Here is a 17268-nt window from a genome sequence, read left to right on the forward strand (position 1 = left end):
GTCAGTGGCTGACCAAAATCACTTACATCTGATTTTGGTGCCTGAGTTACCTGGACTATCTTTGACATGGATGGCAAAGTTCCCTTGTCGAAGTGGGAGGAGATGGTCTGGAGACACCATCTCTGGGGAGAGGCCCACCCAGATCACCCCACCTTTCTCAGCCTTAGGTTCCTCATTTGTAAAATGGGGCTATTGGATGAGATGACCTCTAGGCACCTTCCAGCTCTCTAGTCCTACTTGTCTCCTAAGGCAGCGTGACAAAGTGGGTTGAAGGCTAATGAGTACAAAGTCATCTTTCTAGTACTAAGTTACTGAGAAATGGGAATGTGCTAAATGTATGCGGTGCTGACATGGCCAGTTGCATTTCAAACCCTGTTCTGGGCCAAGGTGACCCAGCTGCATTCTTCCCCCTTCTGCTGGGTCATTGGATGTGAGGCACACCATACCTCTCCTAGAGACTCCCTTCCAGGTGGAGTGGTGGAAGGAGGGGAAGGTTTGAACTCTTCTTGTCCATATTCCTGTAGAGGTTTTATTTCATAGAAACCACGTATTCAGAACTAGGACATTTCAATTCAGTTCGCTTTATGAATTTATTAAGTATTTGCCTTATTAAGTCTTGAAAACGAAAAAGAAAAAAACAACTTGGCAGCTATATGGCCTCCGAGGTGTGAAGACTTGAGCTCAAAGCTTGTGGTGAAACTTGTCTGAGCCCTCTGGAGGGCTAAGTCACAGAGGAGTCGTTGATCTGTAAAATGGGTCAGTTACCCTGACCTGGACTCCTCCCCCGGTTCCTTAAAGCACATTGTCAAAGGACGGGATGGATGACTGTGGCACCTGAGGAGCAGCGTCCCAGCCTCCTCCTCTGTGTGGCTGGTCCTGCCATGAAGCTCGCTGACCTGAGACTTAGGTTAGCATGACCTTAAAAAAAACCCTCAATGAATTCCATTCATCATAAAAAAGTTTGAAATGGGATTTATTCTTTTTTGCAAACCATACTTGAATCTCTTAAAGAAGTGTTTAAGTGGAAATAGTGGAAAAGAGCTGAGCTCCCCCTAGCTTCGGTGGGCCTGGTACGTGCTCCAGAATGCCTGCTCTTGCAGCCAGTCTGTTTGTTTGAGCCTCCCTGGAGCAGGATGTGCCTCCAGCAGGAGAGAGCTTTCCATAAATAGAACCTGTGATCAACAAGGACAGTTCTGAGGAGGAAGGCCAAAGGTCCACATCACCAGACAGTTTTGTTTCAATCAAGTTTGTTCTGGAGAAGAAAACGCTAAGAGGGGCGGCTCAAAAAGTATTCTGAAAATCTTCCAGGCTTCATTCATATTGACAAGCCAAGCAAACGCCAGCCAAAAGACGCAGCTTCTCCCATGTCCATGGAATTTGGGATTCGGCAGGCAGGGAGCATTGAGGGAAGCAGGAAAAGGGGCCACTTGGAGGGATCAGGACACATGACTGTCCTGAGCAAAGAGGACTTCTGATGTGGAAACTCTGTTCACTGACAGAGATCACTGCCAGCTCTGCAGCATCCAGTCTTAAAGGACTGCTGTGGGCCTTGGGACATTAGGAGAAGCCAAGTCAGTAGGTGTCTGAAATGAGACTAGAACGCAGGATTGGCTTACTCCAAGCTTAGCTGTCCATAATCCGCAGTCTCCTATCCCTCCAAACATGAGCTTAAATTTCCATCTATTTGGGTGTTTAAATCAGAGTCATCCTCACCCCACCCTTGCCCTCACCCCTGATGAATAGTCCCATGTGACAAATTGAAACAACTAAGCAAAAACGTCTGATACCAAACACAGACAGGGCTACACATAAAACTCTCCGTTCTAGTAGTTTGTCATTTCTGTGCTGTAAAAGAAGAGGGACATTTCCTTATCTCTTCTCTGGGCACAACACTTTTTTCCCATTACTAAAACTCTGTTTCCATTTTGGTTTCAATAAGTACATGAGTCTCCTTTGCCAATAAACTTAGCTTTGCTGAAGAAGGCACCTTGTTTTCTTGTGAGCAGCTCCTTCTTAGCCCTGCCCAGCAGGGACTGAGGCACGCTGCAGCCTCACAGCTGATAAGAATGATGCCCCCTTTGCTGCCTGACCCAATTCTAAAGAACATTTTTATTCGTTAAACTAAAGAAACTAGAACTTAAATTTTGTTGAGACATTAGGATTGTGCCAGAACACACCTGGCCACACCTGGTAAGCATGCCTTAACACCTGTGTTCCCAGAATGCTTTCTGGTCCTGAAAGTCATCCTCCTCAGCAGACCTATCAAGGAGAGACTCTGTCTGAGGAGAAGCCCTCTCCCTGGGGCCCTGCTCCCCCGAGGGATTCTGTGCACTTCCCTCTATCTGGGATCCCATACATCGTCCCACATCTGGCCGAACGCTCCTTCACCTCCACACAGCAGCATTCCAACATTTTAGCCATTCCTCTTGGATGGGCTCCCCCTCAGCTTCCAGGTCTTGGTCACCACAAAAAGAGCTGATAGAAATGAGTTTGTTTCTATGGAGCCTTTGCTATTTCTTTGATCTCTTTGATACAGCTGGCTCAAAGGACCTGATCGATTAGTAATTGTTTGTGTGTAAACCAGACTTTTCCAGTATGGTTGTACCCACTCACAAGTCTACCCATAGTACATGAGTGGAACTGTCCTTCCCTGAGCTGGACCCTCCAGTACTGATCATTTTCCTTTTGTGTCATCTTTGACACTGGAGGTAGAATCTCAGAAGTATGGTCATTTGCATTTGTTTAATTAGAACTCTGTTCATATATTTAGACTATTTGTCATTTGGGGAATGTCTCTTATTTTGTAAATTTTAATCCATTTTTTTAAACATCTTGGAAATGAGACATTTATTGAAACTAAAGGTTTTTCCCATTTAATTGTTTCTCTTTATTGGATTTTTTTTGTACAAAATCTTTTAAATTATTTATAATCATACCCACATACATACATATACATAGGGGCAGCTAGGTGGTACAGTGGATAGAGCACCAGTGCAAGAGTCAGGAGGATCTGAGTTCAAATTTCACCTTAGACGCTTGACACTTACTAGCTGTGTGACCTTGGGCAAATCAACCCCAACTGCCTCATCCTGGGTCATCTCCAGTCATCCTGATGAATATCTGGTCACTGGATTCAGATGGCTCTGGAGGAGAAGTGAGACTGGTGACCTGCACAGCCCTCCCTCATTCAAAACAAAGTCAAGTGCAAGTCATGTCATCATTTCTCTGATGGCATGGTCTTCGGCAAGGAAGGATGAACACACACAATGTCTCTCAAGTATAATGAGGATAATGACAGCGCCTGTCTCCTAGGATTGTTGGAAGAATCAAGTGAGACAACATTTGTAGAACACATGGCATGGTGCCTGGCACATAGAGGTTCCACATAGAGGCCTGTTCCTTCTTTCCTTTGGAGACTCTTTAAGGCTCTTTAAGGACATCAGGATTTCATTCTGCAGCAAAAGCAGTGCTTAGGGAAAGGTTCCTATCTCTCTGCTTTCCCCGCATCCCTTTCTTGAGTTTCTCTGTGCTCTGTTCCTTCTCATCTTGCCTCCTGTTGGGTGATCCTGTCTGTGCACTGGAGGCCTCGGCTTAGTGGAGCTGTTTGGGTGCAAATATCAGATCCATGTTAGAGACTCTTTCAAATGTCAGCATCGTTCATGTGAAACTAATTTTAGAAAGAAGATATTCTTAGGAAATCTGCCTTTCCTAATCTTCAAACTCGGCCTCACATTTGACATTCTTTTGACTATGAACCTTAGACAGTTTCTTTGTGTGTGTGTGCCTGTCTATCTCTGAGTCTCTGTTTTTATATTTGTCTCTGTCTCTGTTTTTGTCTTCTCCCCAACCCCCATTATACAGCTCAGCTATATTTCAAGAAAAATTCAGTGTACAAAGAAGTAATAAATCTGTTGACAGAGCTAGCCTCTACCTATAATTTATGTAAAGTAGATTCAGAAGCACTTTCTTTATGCAAGGTTAGACAAGTACTTCTCCTGGAAGGTTTTCTTATCCTCTGGATATTTTCAGAAATCATAAGAGTAAATTGGAATAAACTTTCACCAAGGAGAAATTCTATTCACAAAAAAATATTGATAATATTTGTCATACATAGAGTATCAAAGACAAGTATTTTTAATTACCATTCAGGAAAATAATCTCTGATTTTCATCTTCTTTTCTATGTGCACTTAATGAGAGCAAACTAGAGTGATTTCAGAGGTTCCTGTTAGCTCTAAAAGAAACTGAGCATTCAAAAAAGACCAAGTTATCAGAATGAAGTACTGTAGAGAAAAGAACTGGTGCTACATGGAGTTCAGAGTTTAGATGTCTAGGACAGTTTATTTGTGAAATACAAAAAAAAAATTGATAAACTGAAAGTTCAAGTGATAGATTTACAACCAGCTGAGAGACAGAGCCCAATAAAAAGACAGTGTCAGGGACAGAAACAGAGAATGGGAAGATGGAAAAAGGAAGAAACAAAAGGAAGGAAGGAAGGAAAGAGAGAAAAAGAGAAAGAAAGAAAGAAAGAAAGAAAGAAAGAAAGAAAGAAAGAAAGAAAGAAAGAAAGAAAGAAAGGAAGGAAGGAAGGAAGGAAGGAAGGAAGGAAGGAAGGAAGGAAGGAAGGAAGAAAGAAAGAAAGAAAGAAAGAAAGAAAGAAAGAAAGAAAGAAAGAAAGAAAGAAAGAAAGAGGAGAAAGGACAGATAGACTATGTTGGGCCCATCCAGGAGGCGTCAGGCTCTGAGCACTGATTTGCACAAACCAGAATGTCAGTGTATCCATTTGAAAGTGGTTGGTTGAGCTCCCCTTTGCCCAGATGCCTCCTGGCACACATCTGGTTGTCCTGCCTCACTGCCCTTGGGGCCACAGGCGGCCCTTCCTTGGGATTCCTCACCTCCCACCCCACTCCGTGCCAGCCACAAGACCTCCCAGCACTAGCTGGGCTTTGTTACCTTGAACATAAGACCGCACACTTGAGGCTACTGCAGAGATTTTTACTCCAGACTTTCAATTTATGTTTCTAAGTAAGAAATGGCCAAGTCTCTCCAATGACGTGCCTTTTTTTAAGGCTGAGTTGTTAAATAATGTATTAATTTATATTAGTATATTATATATATAACAGGTTATATATTTAGTATATTAATTTATATTCATCAAATATAGGAATGTTCATGTATGAGGTTTATAAGCCCTTAGGCACTGACTACAGATGGCAAGACGTTATTAAACAGAATTTTTAAAAATAACTAAATTAACTTGATATAATGTATTAAGAGGAGGATTCTTGTGTATAAGTAACATCTGGGTTTTCAAAGAAAAGGGTACCAAGACAGGAGCTTTAGGCTCAATTTCTGGAACAACCTTCCCAACAATTAAAAATGCAATGAGTGTCCCAGGAGGATATGTGTCCCCCTCCTAGAAGGTCTTTAAACAAATCAAATGTATCTAACTGCTTGCTGACTGTGTTAGAAAAGGGAGGATTCAGTAGACGGCCTCTGAGGGCTCCTCTAGTTCTGAGAGTTTGTAAGAAACTGGAATCGGCAGCAACGGAATTAAAACAAAAAGCACAAACCTTCATTAGGACATGGTTGCCAAAAACATCAGATGAGGTTCAGAAATACACAATGTGAAGCTGGAAATACCCCCCAAGTTACAGAACATCTGGAAAGCTAGATGATGAGCAGAAGGAGCCCGGACAGGTCTCTGACCACCAGCATGGAGGGAGAGGAGTCAAAGAGTGGCTGGCCCACTGTGAAAAAAGAATGATGGAATGTCCCCTGTGCCCAATTGTGCATTTTGTAGCAACCTGGCTCTTTACATGCTGTTGGTCCCATGAGAACATGGTCCCCTTGGGAGCAGGGACTGTTTCCCCTTTCTACTCATTCTTAACAGCCTGCTGCATAGCAGTTAAGGGCTTAACCAACACTTGCTGATTGATAGATTGATTGAGGTCAAGAAAGAGGCCTGAATAGACATTAAGGGTATGGAGCTGTTGGTCTGGAGACATTTAGGCAGGAAGAAATGTCAGGATCTACTAACACAGTGTCCTAGAAAGGAGCAAAGGACAAGGGATGAGATAAAAGAAATCCCACGACTCTTTGCTTGCAGGGACAGGAGCAAAGGGCATCATCTTTTACTGTCATTCTAAATCTGTGTCTGTTTAGATGCAGGCTGTAATGGCGTACAGTGAGACATCAGCCAAAGTGGTAGAGAGTGGTTAGAAGCCAAGCAAACAGAACAGGTGATGTTGTGTGGGCTGGGGGTAACTGCGCCGTGTCAGGGTGGCAAAAAAAAGAATGACTTCTAAGGGCAGGTCCTGGAACTTAGAATTGTTATCTGGAGCTGAAAGGACCTTAGGAATTCCCTAGTCTGCCCTCCTTTTATGGAGGCCATGGGACCTCCGAGGAGAAGGGGCTTGTTCACAATCGCTCCAGGAACAAAAAGCAGGGGCTTCCCTTGGCTGTCAGCTTCGCCATTGGGATTCTGAACTTTCACGACACTGTCACCAAAAGCAGATGGATAAAATGCAGCTGAAGAGTGTGTTGGTAGCATGGTGCGTGCAGCTGCTGAGCCTCTGTGAGCTTCACGGTCCTCCAGGCAGACACCCTGCCTTTGCTTTAGGGAGCTGATTCTGCCTTGGTAGAATGGAGCACTGCCCAGGACTCCAGAATCCTTCCATGCGCCGAGCCTGCGTCCTTGAGAAAGTTGCCCACCCAGAATCCATGTCAGTGCACACAGGTGGAAAATGAATTCCACCTCTTGCCGCCTGCCTCTTGCACCAAGGTGAAGGTTCATTAATTCATTGCATGATGCTCTTAATTCAGTCCCCTGAAGCTTGTTACATATAAGTCCTTCTGTGAGACATGGACATGGACCGTATTGTTTATAGGGGTAACCACGCACTTGAGGAGGGGCCAATAAAAGCTGTGTGTTTGAATCATTCAGATGACTACTCCAACCCTTTGGAAATCGGATCCATGGATAGAAGAATGAAGGCCAAGAGGCAGGGGTCATTTCCCTGAGCAGTGGAACTTTTCTCCCAGTAACATGAAAAGCATATTATCTGCTAATGAGGAACAAGTTAATGACATTAGCCATGACTGATTACCTGTCCAGTGTGTCTGAATAGGGGAGACTTTGAGGAATGAATGTTAATGCCCTGATTCCACCCTTGAGAGCACAAACAGCCATCCCCCTGTACCCCGTCCCTACTCTAAATACAGAAGTCCTTGACTTCTAACATGAGGGCAGTAATGAGATGATGAAACATTTCCCTCTGTAATTAGGCACAGGACTAGCAGGGAGACCATGGTTTGGGATTTTTATCGATTTTACATGGTAATTTCATTCTTAATTTTCAGACTTAATACTTAATTTTAAACGGTCTTTAAATAAAGGAATGCATTTGATTATATTAAGTTAAAAGGTGTTTATGTAAATAAAACCAATGTAGCCAAGATCAGAAGGAAATCAGAAAACTGAAAAAAGAACTTTATAGACAGATAAATGCCTCATATCTCAGCTGAGTCACACTTAGAATATAAGTCATTCCTTACTTGATAAATGATAAAAGGATATGAATAAGCAGTTTTTGGAAGAAGAAATCAAAGCTATATATAATCATATGAAAAAATGCTCTAATTCATTATTGATTTGAGAAATTCAAATTAAAACAACTATGAGATACCATCTCACACATATCAGGTTAGCTGAAATGACAGAAGGGGAAAATGAGAAATGGTGAGGAAAAACTGGGACCCTAATACACAGTTGGTGGAACTATGAACTGATCCTACTATTTTGGAGAGCAATCTGGATTTATGCCCAAAGAGTTACGAAACATAGCAATGCACTATTAGGTCTGTTTCCCAAGGTGGTCAAGGAAACAGGAAAAGAACCTCTGTGTGATGAAGTATTTATAGTAGCTCTCTTTGCAGTGGCAAAGAAGTAGAAATTGCAGGGATGCTCATCCACTGAGGATGACTGAACAAGTTGTGGTACATGATTGTGAAGCAATATTACTGTGCTGTAGGAGATGATGACCTGATTGCTTTAAGAAAAACATGAAAAAAGTATGAAATAACGAGAAGAACCAAGAGAATGTTGTTCAAAGAACAACTCTGAAAGACCAAGTTATTCTGAGTATTATAAATACTCATGTGCAGGTACTCATTACACAATCATACATATACATATATGTACACACATATACATATACATATGTGTATTCATCCTTCATTGCCGAAGAAGACCATGCCATTAGAGAAATGATGACATGGCTTGCACTTGACTTTGTTGTGAGTGAGGGAAGGCTGTGCAGGTCACCAGCCTCACTTCTCCTCCAGAGCTGTCTGAATCCAGTGACCAGATATTCACCAGGATGACTGGAGATGATCCAGGATGAGGCAATTGGGGTTCAGTGACTTGCCCAAGGTCACACAGCTAGTGAGTGTCAAGTGTCTGAGCTGAGATTTGAATTCAGGTCCTCCTGACTCCTGCACTGGTGCTATCCACTGCACTACCCAGCTGCCCCGCACTTGTTATATCATACTATATGAATCAATTAATAACGATAACTAGCATTTATAGAACACTTTGAAGTTTTTAAAGTTCTTTACAAATATTTTCTCCTTTTATTCTTACAACAATCCTGGGAGGAAGGTGCTAACAGATGAGGAAATTGAGGCAAGTGGAAATGAAATGACTTGTCCCAGAGTCACACAGGTATTAAGTGTTCCAAACCAGATCTGAACTCAGGACTCACTGACTCTAGTCTGTCCACTTTATCTCTTAGCTGACCTATATATAATGTAAATATGTGCCAGTTCTGTTGAGTATAATAAATTAATCAGGAATCACAATTTAGGGGCAGAGAGGAATTATGACTGCCCTTGTCAATAACATTGATGAACATTGACTCTTATTCTGGTCAGCCTGGAAACTGACACTGGACACACAGTACTCCTGAACTACTTCTCAGATATACGTATACATAGACACACACATGGGAGATCTATGAAGGAAGATGCTACACGCCTCCAGAGAAGGAACTGATATGTGGAAGCATGTGTTGCACATGTGTGTATGTCATATATAACACACATATATGATATATATATATATATTTCAAATGTTGGCCTTCTCTAATGAAGGTTTGGGATAGAGAGGAGACAACTCACAGCTCAATTGTGAAAGATGAATGCAGCCTTCTGAGGTTCCTATTACATAATTCTGTTTGGGACATTTTCTAAACTTTCGGGTCACCATGGTGTGCTTTGTGGATGGTAGATGGCAGGGTACTAAACATTTTTATGTGTGCATGTAAGCATCTATCTATCTATCTATCTATCTATCTATCTATATCTGTCTGTCTGTCTATCCATCTATCTATGTATCTATATCTATCTATCTATCTATCTATCTATCTATCTATCTATCTATCTATCTATCTATCTATCTGTCTGTCTGTCTGTCTGTCTGTCTGTCTATCCATCCATCTATCTCCTTGTTTGACTCTCTATCTGTCTATCCATCTATCTATCTATCTATCTGTCTATCTATCTATCTATATCTATCTGTCTGTCTGTCTATCTATCCATCTATCTATCTCCTTGTCTGTCTCTCTGTCTATCCATCTATCTATCTATGTATCTATATCTATCTGTCTATCTATCTATCTATCTATCTATCTATCTATCTATCTATCTATCTATCTGTCTGTCTGTCTGTCTGTCTATCCATCTATCTATCTCCTTGTCTGTCTCTCTGTCTGCATGTTTGTCTGTGGGTCAGTATCTATCTATAGTAAACTGTGGAGCAGGAAGAGCGATGATTGAAAACCCCCTTGCTGTGGAAGGGCTAGTGGGTGACTAGGAAGGTTACTTGCAGCCACACAGTGCAAGAAGGGCAGTTTCGTTTTAGCAAAGGGCAGCTTCCTAGTGCATGTTCAGAGCTGTCCCAGGTGCAGTGGGCTCTGGGTCCCTCTCCTAGAGGTTTTTGAGCAGAAGCTGGATGATGTGGGGGGGATGGGAGGTTGTAGAGAGGATTCTTGATTCTTGCTCAGAGATGGGTTGGACTCTATGGTCTCTGAGGTTCTGTGACGTCTGAGGCCCCTTTGCACAAATTGATAACTAGGACTTAGGGAAGGGTAGGCTGTACATGCAGAAAGGAGGGGAGACAGATAGAGAGGCAGAGAAGAGAGAAAGACAGAGACACAGAGACAGAGGTAGGAAGAGAGAGATCTCATGTACTCATTCAGGTTCTTGACTCTCCTGCTCAATTCAACAAACATCTGCCTACTATGTGCAGCATGACATTACCGTTTGTCCTTCATCTTTGAAGAGGACTGGTGACATCATGTGGTGATGTCTTGACTTGCACATGAATTAGATTTAAGTGAGGCGGACCTGTGATGAGTTGTCAGCCTCACTCTCTCTTCCTGAGTCATCACAGTCTGGGGCAGAACCAAAGTCAGGATGGCTGGCGATTGTCCAGGATGTAGTGGATGACCTTGGGGTCTTCAATGTCTGTCCAAGCTCTAAGCTCTCCACAGCACTTGCTTCAGCCTCCCACATGACTGTTAGAACACATTGTTCTCACCCAGAAATCTTCATGTCTACCCTTTGTGGGGCAGACATCTCTCTAACTCGCCAACAAGTTGGAGGTTGGTCCAGATACCTTCAACCTGGTTTAGCCTATTTGCCAAGATGGTTTTAGCAGGTTGTGGCCGCTGCACATGCTACAGCTTCTTGGAGCCACAGGGGAGAGTTTGATGAAGGTGGATACCAGAGATGGATAAGCAGTCCAGAAAAAAGTTTGGCAGCCCTCACCCCAGAGGGGCTAGGCCTCCTTAAACAGCTCTTATACCCCTTTCACCCCTCAAAAGTGGATGAGTAACCCCGACATCAGAGGCCTTTTCCTCCCTCAGCACCCACGTCCCCCATGTACAACATAGCATAGTAGAGAGCTAACCAGCCATGGAGTCAGGAAGTCCTGGGTTCCAGTCCTGCCTTTCAAAGTCAACCTCAGCTCTACATGTTTGTCTCCAGGATTCATTCCCATCCTGCTTTCTTTCAGCACTCCCTCCCAATTTCCTTGACCCTCATCTAAGTCATTGGGATCTTGGGCCTTGGCAGCAAGGACAAGGGCAGGTGGCTCCATGTGACTGTATTTCCCAGAATTCCCGGAAGGAAGGCCTCCCTTTCCAGGGGGTCTTTCTGGAGCGCCTTTTCCTTGTGTCTGGGAAATTTTTGTTTGTAAAAGAGATGGGGCCCTCTTGGCACATTTCTAATGAGCTTTCTTCCCTAAAGGTTCACTAGCTGGGTGGGAACCGAAGACATGGTGCCACCTGCAGACAGATGTTTTCTGTTTTCTGGCAGTCATAAAATGTTGACAAAAGTCTGATTTCTTCAGATGTCCACTCTGACCCAGTATCTGTTTTTAAACAAAGAATTTGCTGGGCTCCGCAGAGGGCGCTATATTCTGGAAAATGGGTATGGTTGATGGTTTGTGGCCCTCACATAGAAACAGCCGAGTCACAAGGAGGCCCTGCTGTTGTCCCCATTTTACAGATCTGAGGCTTGTCCTTCCTTCTCCAAGAGGACCATGATATCAGGGAAATGACATGACTTGCAGTTGCCTTGGATTTGAGTGAGGGAGGACTGTGAAAGGTCACCAGCCTCACTTTCTTCTCCAGAGCCCTCTGGGTCCAGTGGCCAGATATGGATCAGGGCAGTGGAGATGGCCCAGAATGCAGCGGGAGACCCTGGCCCTTTTAGGCTAAGGCCTTTTCAGGTTCTCACTTTAGGTGAGGTAATGCCCATTCAGTGAACAGACCTCTTTAAGAAGTGACTCAAGGGATGGCCCTTTTAATAATAATAATAACAAAATCAAAGTGGGAGGGGAAGACCCTCAGGGCTGCTGGTCAGAAGAGAAACAATGACTATTGACATTCACTCTGAACCAGAAGGGCCCAAGAGATCCAGACTGAATTGGGTTTAAGGTTTTGACTGAGAAAGAAATTCAGCCAGTAAACCCAAAGTTAACCAGGTAGCTTTTGGCTGTCAAAAAATTTACCTTCCTTAGGGCAGAGTATACCCTCAGTTACAGATCTGAGGCAGACAGAGGTTAAGACTTGCTCAGGGTCACACAACTGATGTGTTTGATGTCAAATTTGAACTCAGGTCTTTCCAACTCCAGAGCCTCCTAGATGTCTCATCTAAATATCATTAGACTGGGAGCCAGGAACCTTGGCCCTAATCCTGGGTTTGACCTTGTCATTTAATCTATGTGGGCCTCAATTTCCCCATCTGTGAAATGAACAAGTTAACAGAGATGAAGTCTGAGGTCCCTTCCAGCCCTAAATATTTGTGACAGTAAAAAAAAAAAAAAGTGCCTTCCACCATGCTGGGCACGCAGGAGGGAGGGCTCAGCACCTACTAGTTGGTTAACAGGTAGGAAACATGAAATCCAAAATTGGATTGGGCTTAGATGTCATGTTTGATTTTGTAAGTCTGTGGTTTTTAAAACAATTTGCCACAATTTGTGTTGTTACCATGAACAGTATTAAAACAGATGAAAACATTAGATAAATTGTGTTTTTACTGCAAAAGCGCCCGGTTTACAATCCAATATAAAAACCTCTGAGGTCATCAGTTTTTGTCCATGTTACGAGAGGCCCCTATACCTACACAATGAACTCGAGTTTCCACAGTACCTTATCATGTGCCAATACTGAGCTCTCTCCATTAGGCTGTAGATTTGAGAACTTCATTCTGGCCACTGGAGGCGCTGCTTCCTCTGAAAATGGCCAGCCCCAGAGCCCCTCGCCAACTGTGAGTCATACTAAGACTCAACATTCTGAGTTTTAAGGACTGGGAACAGGCTTCTGCTGCCATTGGGAGACTGGCATATTCTGTCCTTCAGAAGAAAAATAAAACTCCCAGTGGTGTTAGCCATTTTCAACAACATGATCTTTATTCTTTTAAGAACAAGCCCAGAGTCACAGAATCTGGGAAGCCAAAGAGCCCAAATCAGGTATCGCCCTCCCCCAGCATATCTCCAACCAGGGTTGCCTGAAGCTCTCCAGGGACGGGGAGCTCACTGTCTCTCGAGGCAGCCTGTTCCATTTCTTGGGTAGCGGATTGTGGGGGAACTCTCTCTCAAGAGGAGCTGCAGGCTTCACCTCATTAGCTCTTTGTAGGATATCAGTAGCATCCTATTAACGTAAAAGCACTGATTTCCATTCTCAAGTCTTTGTTGTAAACCATCACTACTTTGAACAGCTCACAAATTTCTTTTTAACAAAATAATTCATGTTTGATGAAGTGATGCAACACTGTCATTGAGTTATAACCAGTAATCTAACTATATTCCCTGCAGTTCTGAAGTTTTCCCCAATTCCCTGGATTTTTTTTTTTTATTTTCCCCCATTAGTCCCTGAGAATCTGTGAAACAAACTACCTTCTAACTTGTAATGTGGGTCCACTCAAATCCAGCTGCTGCCCTGTGGCATCTTTTCAGTCTCTCTTGGGAGGCTGGTATGGATCTTTGAAAAGGTTATGAAAAGTTTGCCACATTTACTCGAGCCTCCCAAAATACATCCCTTCTTCAGCAGTTCTTATATTTTTAACTGCAGAAAGTGCAAACTATGCACATATCATTTCAGAAAGCCTGCCAGGGAGCAGGCTAGCTTGCGAGCTTGGCAGTGGGCTAGCTTCCTAAATCAAAGCTGCAAAGACAAGACAGAAGATATAGAAATCTCTTCATAGCCCTGACCTCAATTCTCAGAAAACATTTATTCTTAGAGGGGGTTTGGCTGTTGTTTTGGAGGCACTTATCAAGGCTCTTGTTTTGTAAAGAACCAGAAGGGATATTAAAATGGGAAGGAATTTAATTTTATTGAGGAATTATATTTTGGAATTCTCAGGAATTTAAATGAAACCATTTGAAGTTCTATGTTCATCAAAATGCTTCTTAGAAACCCTGTACAGTGACATTGGGCAAGGAGGCTTGGGTTTGGACTGAGAAGAGTTGGGTTCAAGTCCCAGTGCAAATGGACTAGATGCTGTTGAGATCCTAGAGGTCATCCAATCCAACCACTAGATTCTCCTAATGGGAAAACTGAGACTCGCAGAGGCCAAGTAACTTGCCCAGGGTCACATGAGTAGAAGGTGGCAGGGCTGGTTCCCAAGGATCAAATTCAGTTTCTTTCCTTTGGTGCCTTCCTGGGACTCAACCAAAAAATGACAGCCATAGAACAGAAACTCGCTCAGGTCCTTTCCAGTGCCACAGGATGGGCAATGGCAACAGACGAGATTCCTGGAGGGGCTTCGGAGAACTCCTGTCCAGTGATGCACGAGATAGAATTGTTGGCTTTGTGAGGATACCATCTGTGATAACTGGTGAAGGCAGCTGGAGGCCCTGGGTTTACAGAGCAGATTTGTCCTAGTTAAAGGATCTGGAACCCTCACAGAAGTCACAGAAAAATCTTGAGATCTGGAGTCAGGAGAACCAGGCTCGAGTCCTGGCTTTTCTAGTTACCAGCTATATGACCTGGTGGATGCCTTGAATACCCTCTGTGCCTCAGCTTCCTTCTCTGTAAAATAGGGTGATAACATATAATATGTACTGCTGACCTCCCAGGGCTGCTTGGAGGACTGAACTGGGTCCTGATAACAAATATTTGCACAAAATCCTGTTGTTGAACTGTAAGGTTGGTCCTCACCACTGTGAGATGGGACGACCTAGGACACTAGGGGGTGAGGTGACTTGCCTAGGGTCACCCAGTTATGTCTTGAATAAATGATGATATGTCTGTAGCCTCATAAGAGAGAGTGAAGAAATACTGGGCAGATTTGAGAAGGCCCCTTTGGCACTGCAGCCGTCTGACCCTCGAGTTTCATGACGACCCAACCATGGTCTCCAGATGAATTCAGGACTGTGTCTGCACCTCCCTAGGAATGAGGCATCTGGTGGAAAAAGGCTGGAATGGGGGAGATAGATGACAGGTGACCCTGGCATATCTGGAGCTGGCATATCACAGAGCAAATTCTCTACCAGATTTTGTTCCCAGAAGGGTAGACATCCCATATTTTTAAAAGGCAAGTGTGAAGGTGGATTCCAAAATACACCTCCTCCCACTCCCCTTGACCCCCACAAGTGCTTTAGGATCACTCTCTGGTCCCCTTATTAACATGCATAGCTGGGTGCTGAGCATGCAACAAGGCAGCTCAGGCCTCATTATGTCCATGCTCTTTAGCATCACACAATTTAAAGACACCTAAGCCAGACTCCAGCTGGTCTCAGGATGGTCTGTGAAGTCTTTGATTCCCAGCCCTCCATGTCTGCATCTTTCATTAGGGGCCTTGCATCTGCATCAGGCCTGTAGTGAGAGGGAGAACAGGGAAAAGTCAGAAATGGCAGCTGGCTTCCCTTAGGAGGACCTCCAAGTCCTTAGGGCCAGCATCTGCATAAAGACCTGGTCCAGGAGCAGAGAGCAGCCCGGAGTAGTCCCTGGGGGGGGGAGGGGGCTGGGGGGGGGCGGTCACTGTTGCCAGAGGAGGGGCTGGAGAAAAGAACCTGGGTGGAGGTCCTTGTGTCCTTTGTCTGATCCCAGGCCTCAGAGCAGTGTCAGGAAAGGAGACCCTCCCACCAGACCCAGGGCCAGGAGGAGCTGGAGGACAGGCAGGAGTTCCCAGAGTTTCAAGCACATCAAGAAGTCAGCAAGAACTGGAGGTTGGGAGCCCCTTTGGGCTAATAACTATTGACAGAAAAATCAAGTTTTTCTCCTCTCCATGCCTGGTGTGTGCCTTGTTTCCAAAAAGGGGCCTTTGTATCAGCCCTGCCCACCCCATACCTGCACCTTTCCCTGCTCTTGGACCCTGTCTCCATGACATGAAGAGCTCAGAGGGTGCAACATTTGGGGTCACTGTGTGGAATGTGAAGTCCTGGAAATCCAGGTTGGAGCACAAGGGATGCACCGCCTGCCAGAGGGCCTGGTGATGGGTGCAAATGTTACCTCATTGCAGCTCTAACTTGTTATTGTCCAGTGTTTCGGCCGTGTCTGCCTCTGTGACCTCTCTGCGGTTTTCTTGGCAGAGATACTGCAGGGCTTTGCCATTTCGGTAGCTGTTTTCTGCCCCTTGTCTGACCAGTGGGATGTCCCAGAAGGGAGCTGTCCAGCACCAGTCATAGCAAATGCACTTTCAGGCACGGTCCTTTTCTCCCAAGCCTGACAGTTCACTGTTTCCGGTAGAACCTGGCTGCTCCTTCCCTACTGCAGAAGAGAGGACCAGACTTTCTAGGCATTACAGTTGGGCCCAAAGGTGGTGTGGTGGTCAGTGCACTGGGTGAAGGGACCCAGGTTTGAATCTCAGCTCTGTCACTTGGTACCTTGTAACCTTGGGTCAGTCACTCTATATTTGGAAGCCTCTGTTTCCTCAGTTTTAAAAGAGAGTGTTGGACTAACTGGTCTGTAAGGTCCCTTTGTGGTGTTTGATCCTGGGGCTAGGAGAAGTCAAGATAAGATGGAGCTGTGCATGGAGAGACTCGATGGAGACACCTTTGCCTCTGGCATACCTTCCTCTTCAAACCCCCTTTTCTGGGCCTGGGCCTCTCTTCTCACACAGGGCTCCAGTGTAGCCTGGCCGACAGGCACAGGTGTTGGGGAAGACACATCTGCCTCCATGCAGACATGTTGGGTCACAAAGGGCTGCAAAACACAAGGTTCTCATATCTTTGCAATGGGACAGGGTGCCCAGAGAGGCTTCCAAAGCTCTGGAGCCCTGGCTTTTCAGACCTAGGACCTCGGTAGTGGAGCAGAAGCACTCAGACCCCCCTCCCACCCCAGACCACCATTCCCTCTTCTGCTCCAACAAGTCAGTGGGCTGTACCTGGAAGCTAGACCAGCTTGCTCAGATTGGGAAGCTGAAGTCTACAATGAGGAATTAACTGGCCAAGATCCTACCAGTCCTAAGAGTATGGGAGAGCTTAGATTTGAACTCAGCTGGCCCTGTCCTTTGGGATCCAGCCCTCCTGTTCCTCCACCTGCATCCTTCGTGTCCTCCCTGACACATCAGAAAAGGTACTATTACCACAGACACCTCCATATGAGCTCATCTGCATGCTTGTTCATGTCAGTTGGGATCCATTATCCAATTTCCTCTGCTGGGTTTCTGACTCTGTTTTGTTCATTGAGTGACTTAGAGAGAGTAATCTCTCTGCTTAGCTAGGCTGGTCTTTGGATAGCATCCACCTAGTCTGTCACTG

The 17268-nt window shown here is 44.6% G+C and overlaps 1 protein-coding gene across 1 annotated transcript in view; it reads right to left on the reverse strand.

The window, feature by feature from the left end:
- Positions 1-13879: 13879 nt before the first annotated feature.
- VWDE (von Willebrand factor D and EGF domains) overlaps positions 13880-17268 on the reverse strand; it is a 44325-nt gene continuing 40936 nt past the window's right edge. The window contains 1 exon segment of the mRNA XM_072650320.1: positions 13880-16711. Within this exon segment, the coding sequence (XP_072506421.1) occupies positions 16587-16711 (125 nt within the window). The 3' untranslated portion in view covers positions 13880-16586.

The sequence above is a fragment of the Notamacropus eugenii genome, chromosome 3 (genome assembly GCF_028372415.1).
Source record: "Notamacropus eugenii isolate mMacEug1 chromosome 3, mMacEug1.pri_v2, whole genome shotgun sequence".
Lineage (NCBI taxonomy): Eukaryota > Metazoa > Chordata > Mammalia > Diprotodontia > Macropodidae > Notamacropus > Notamacropus eugenii.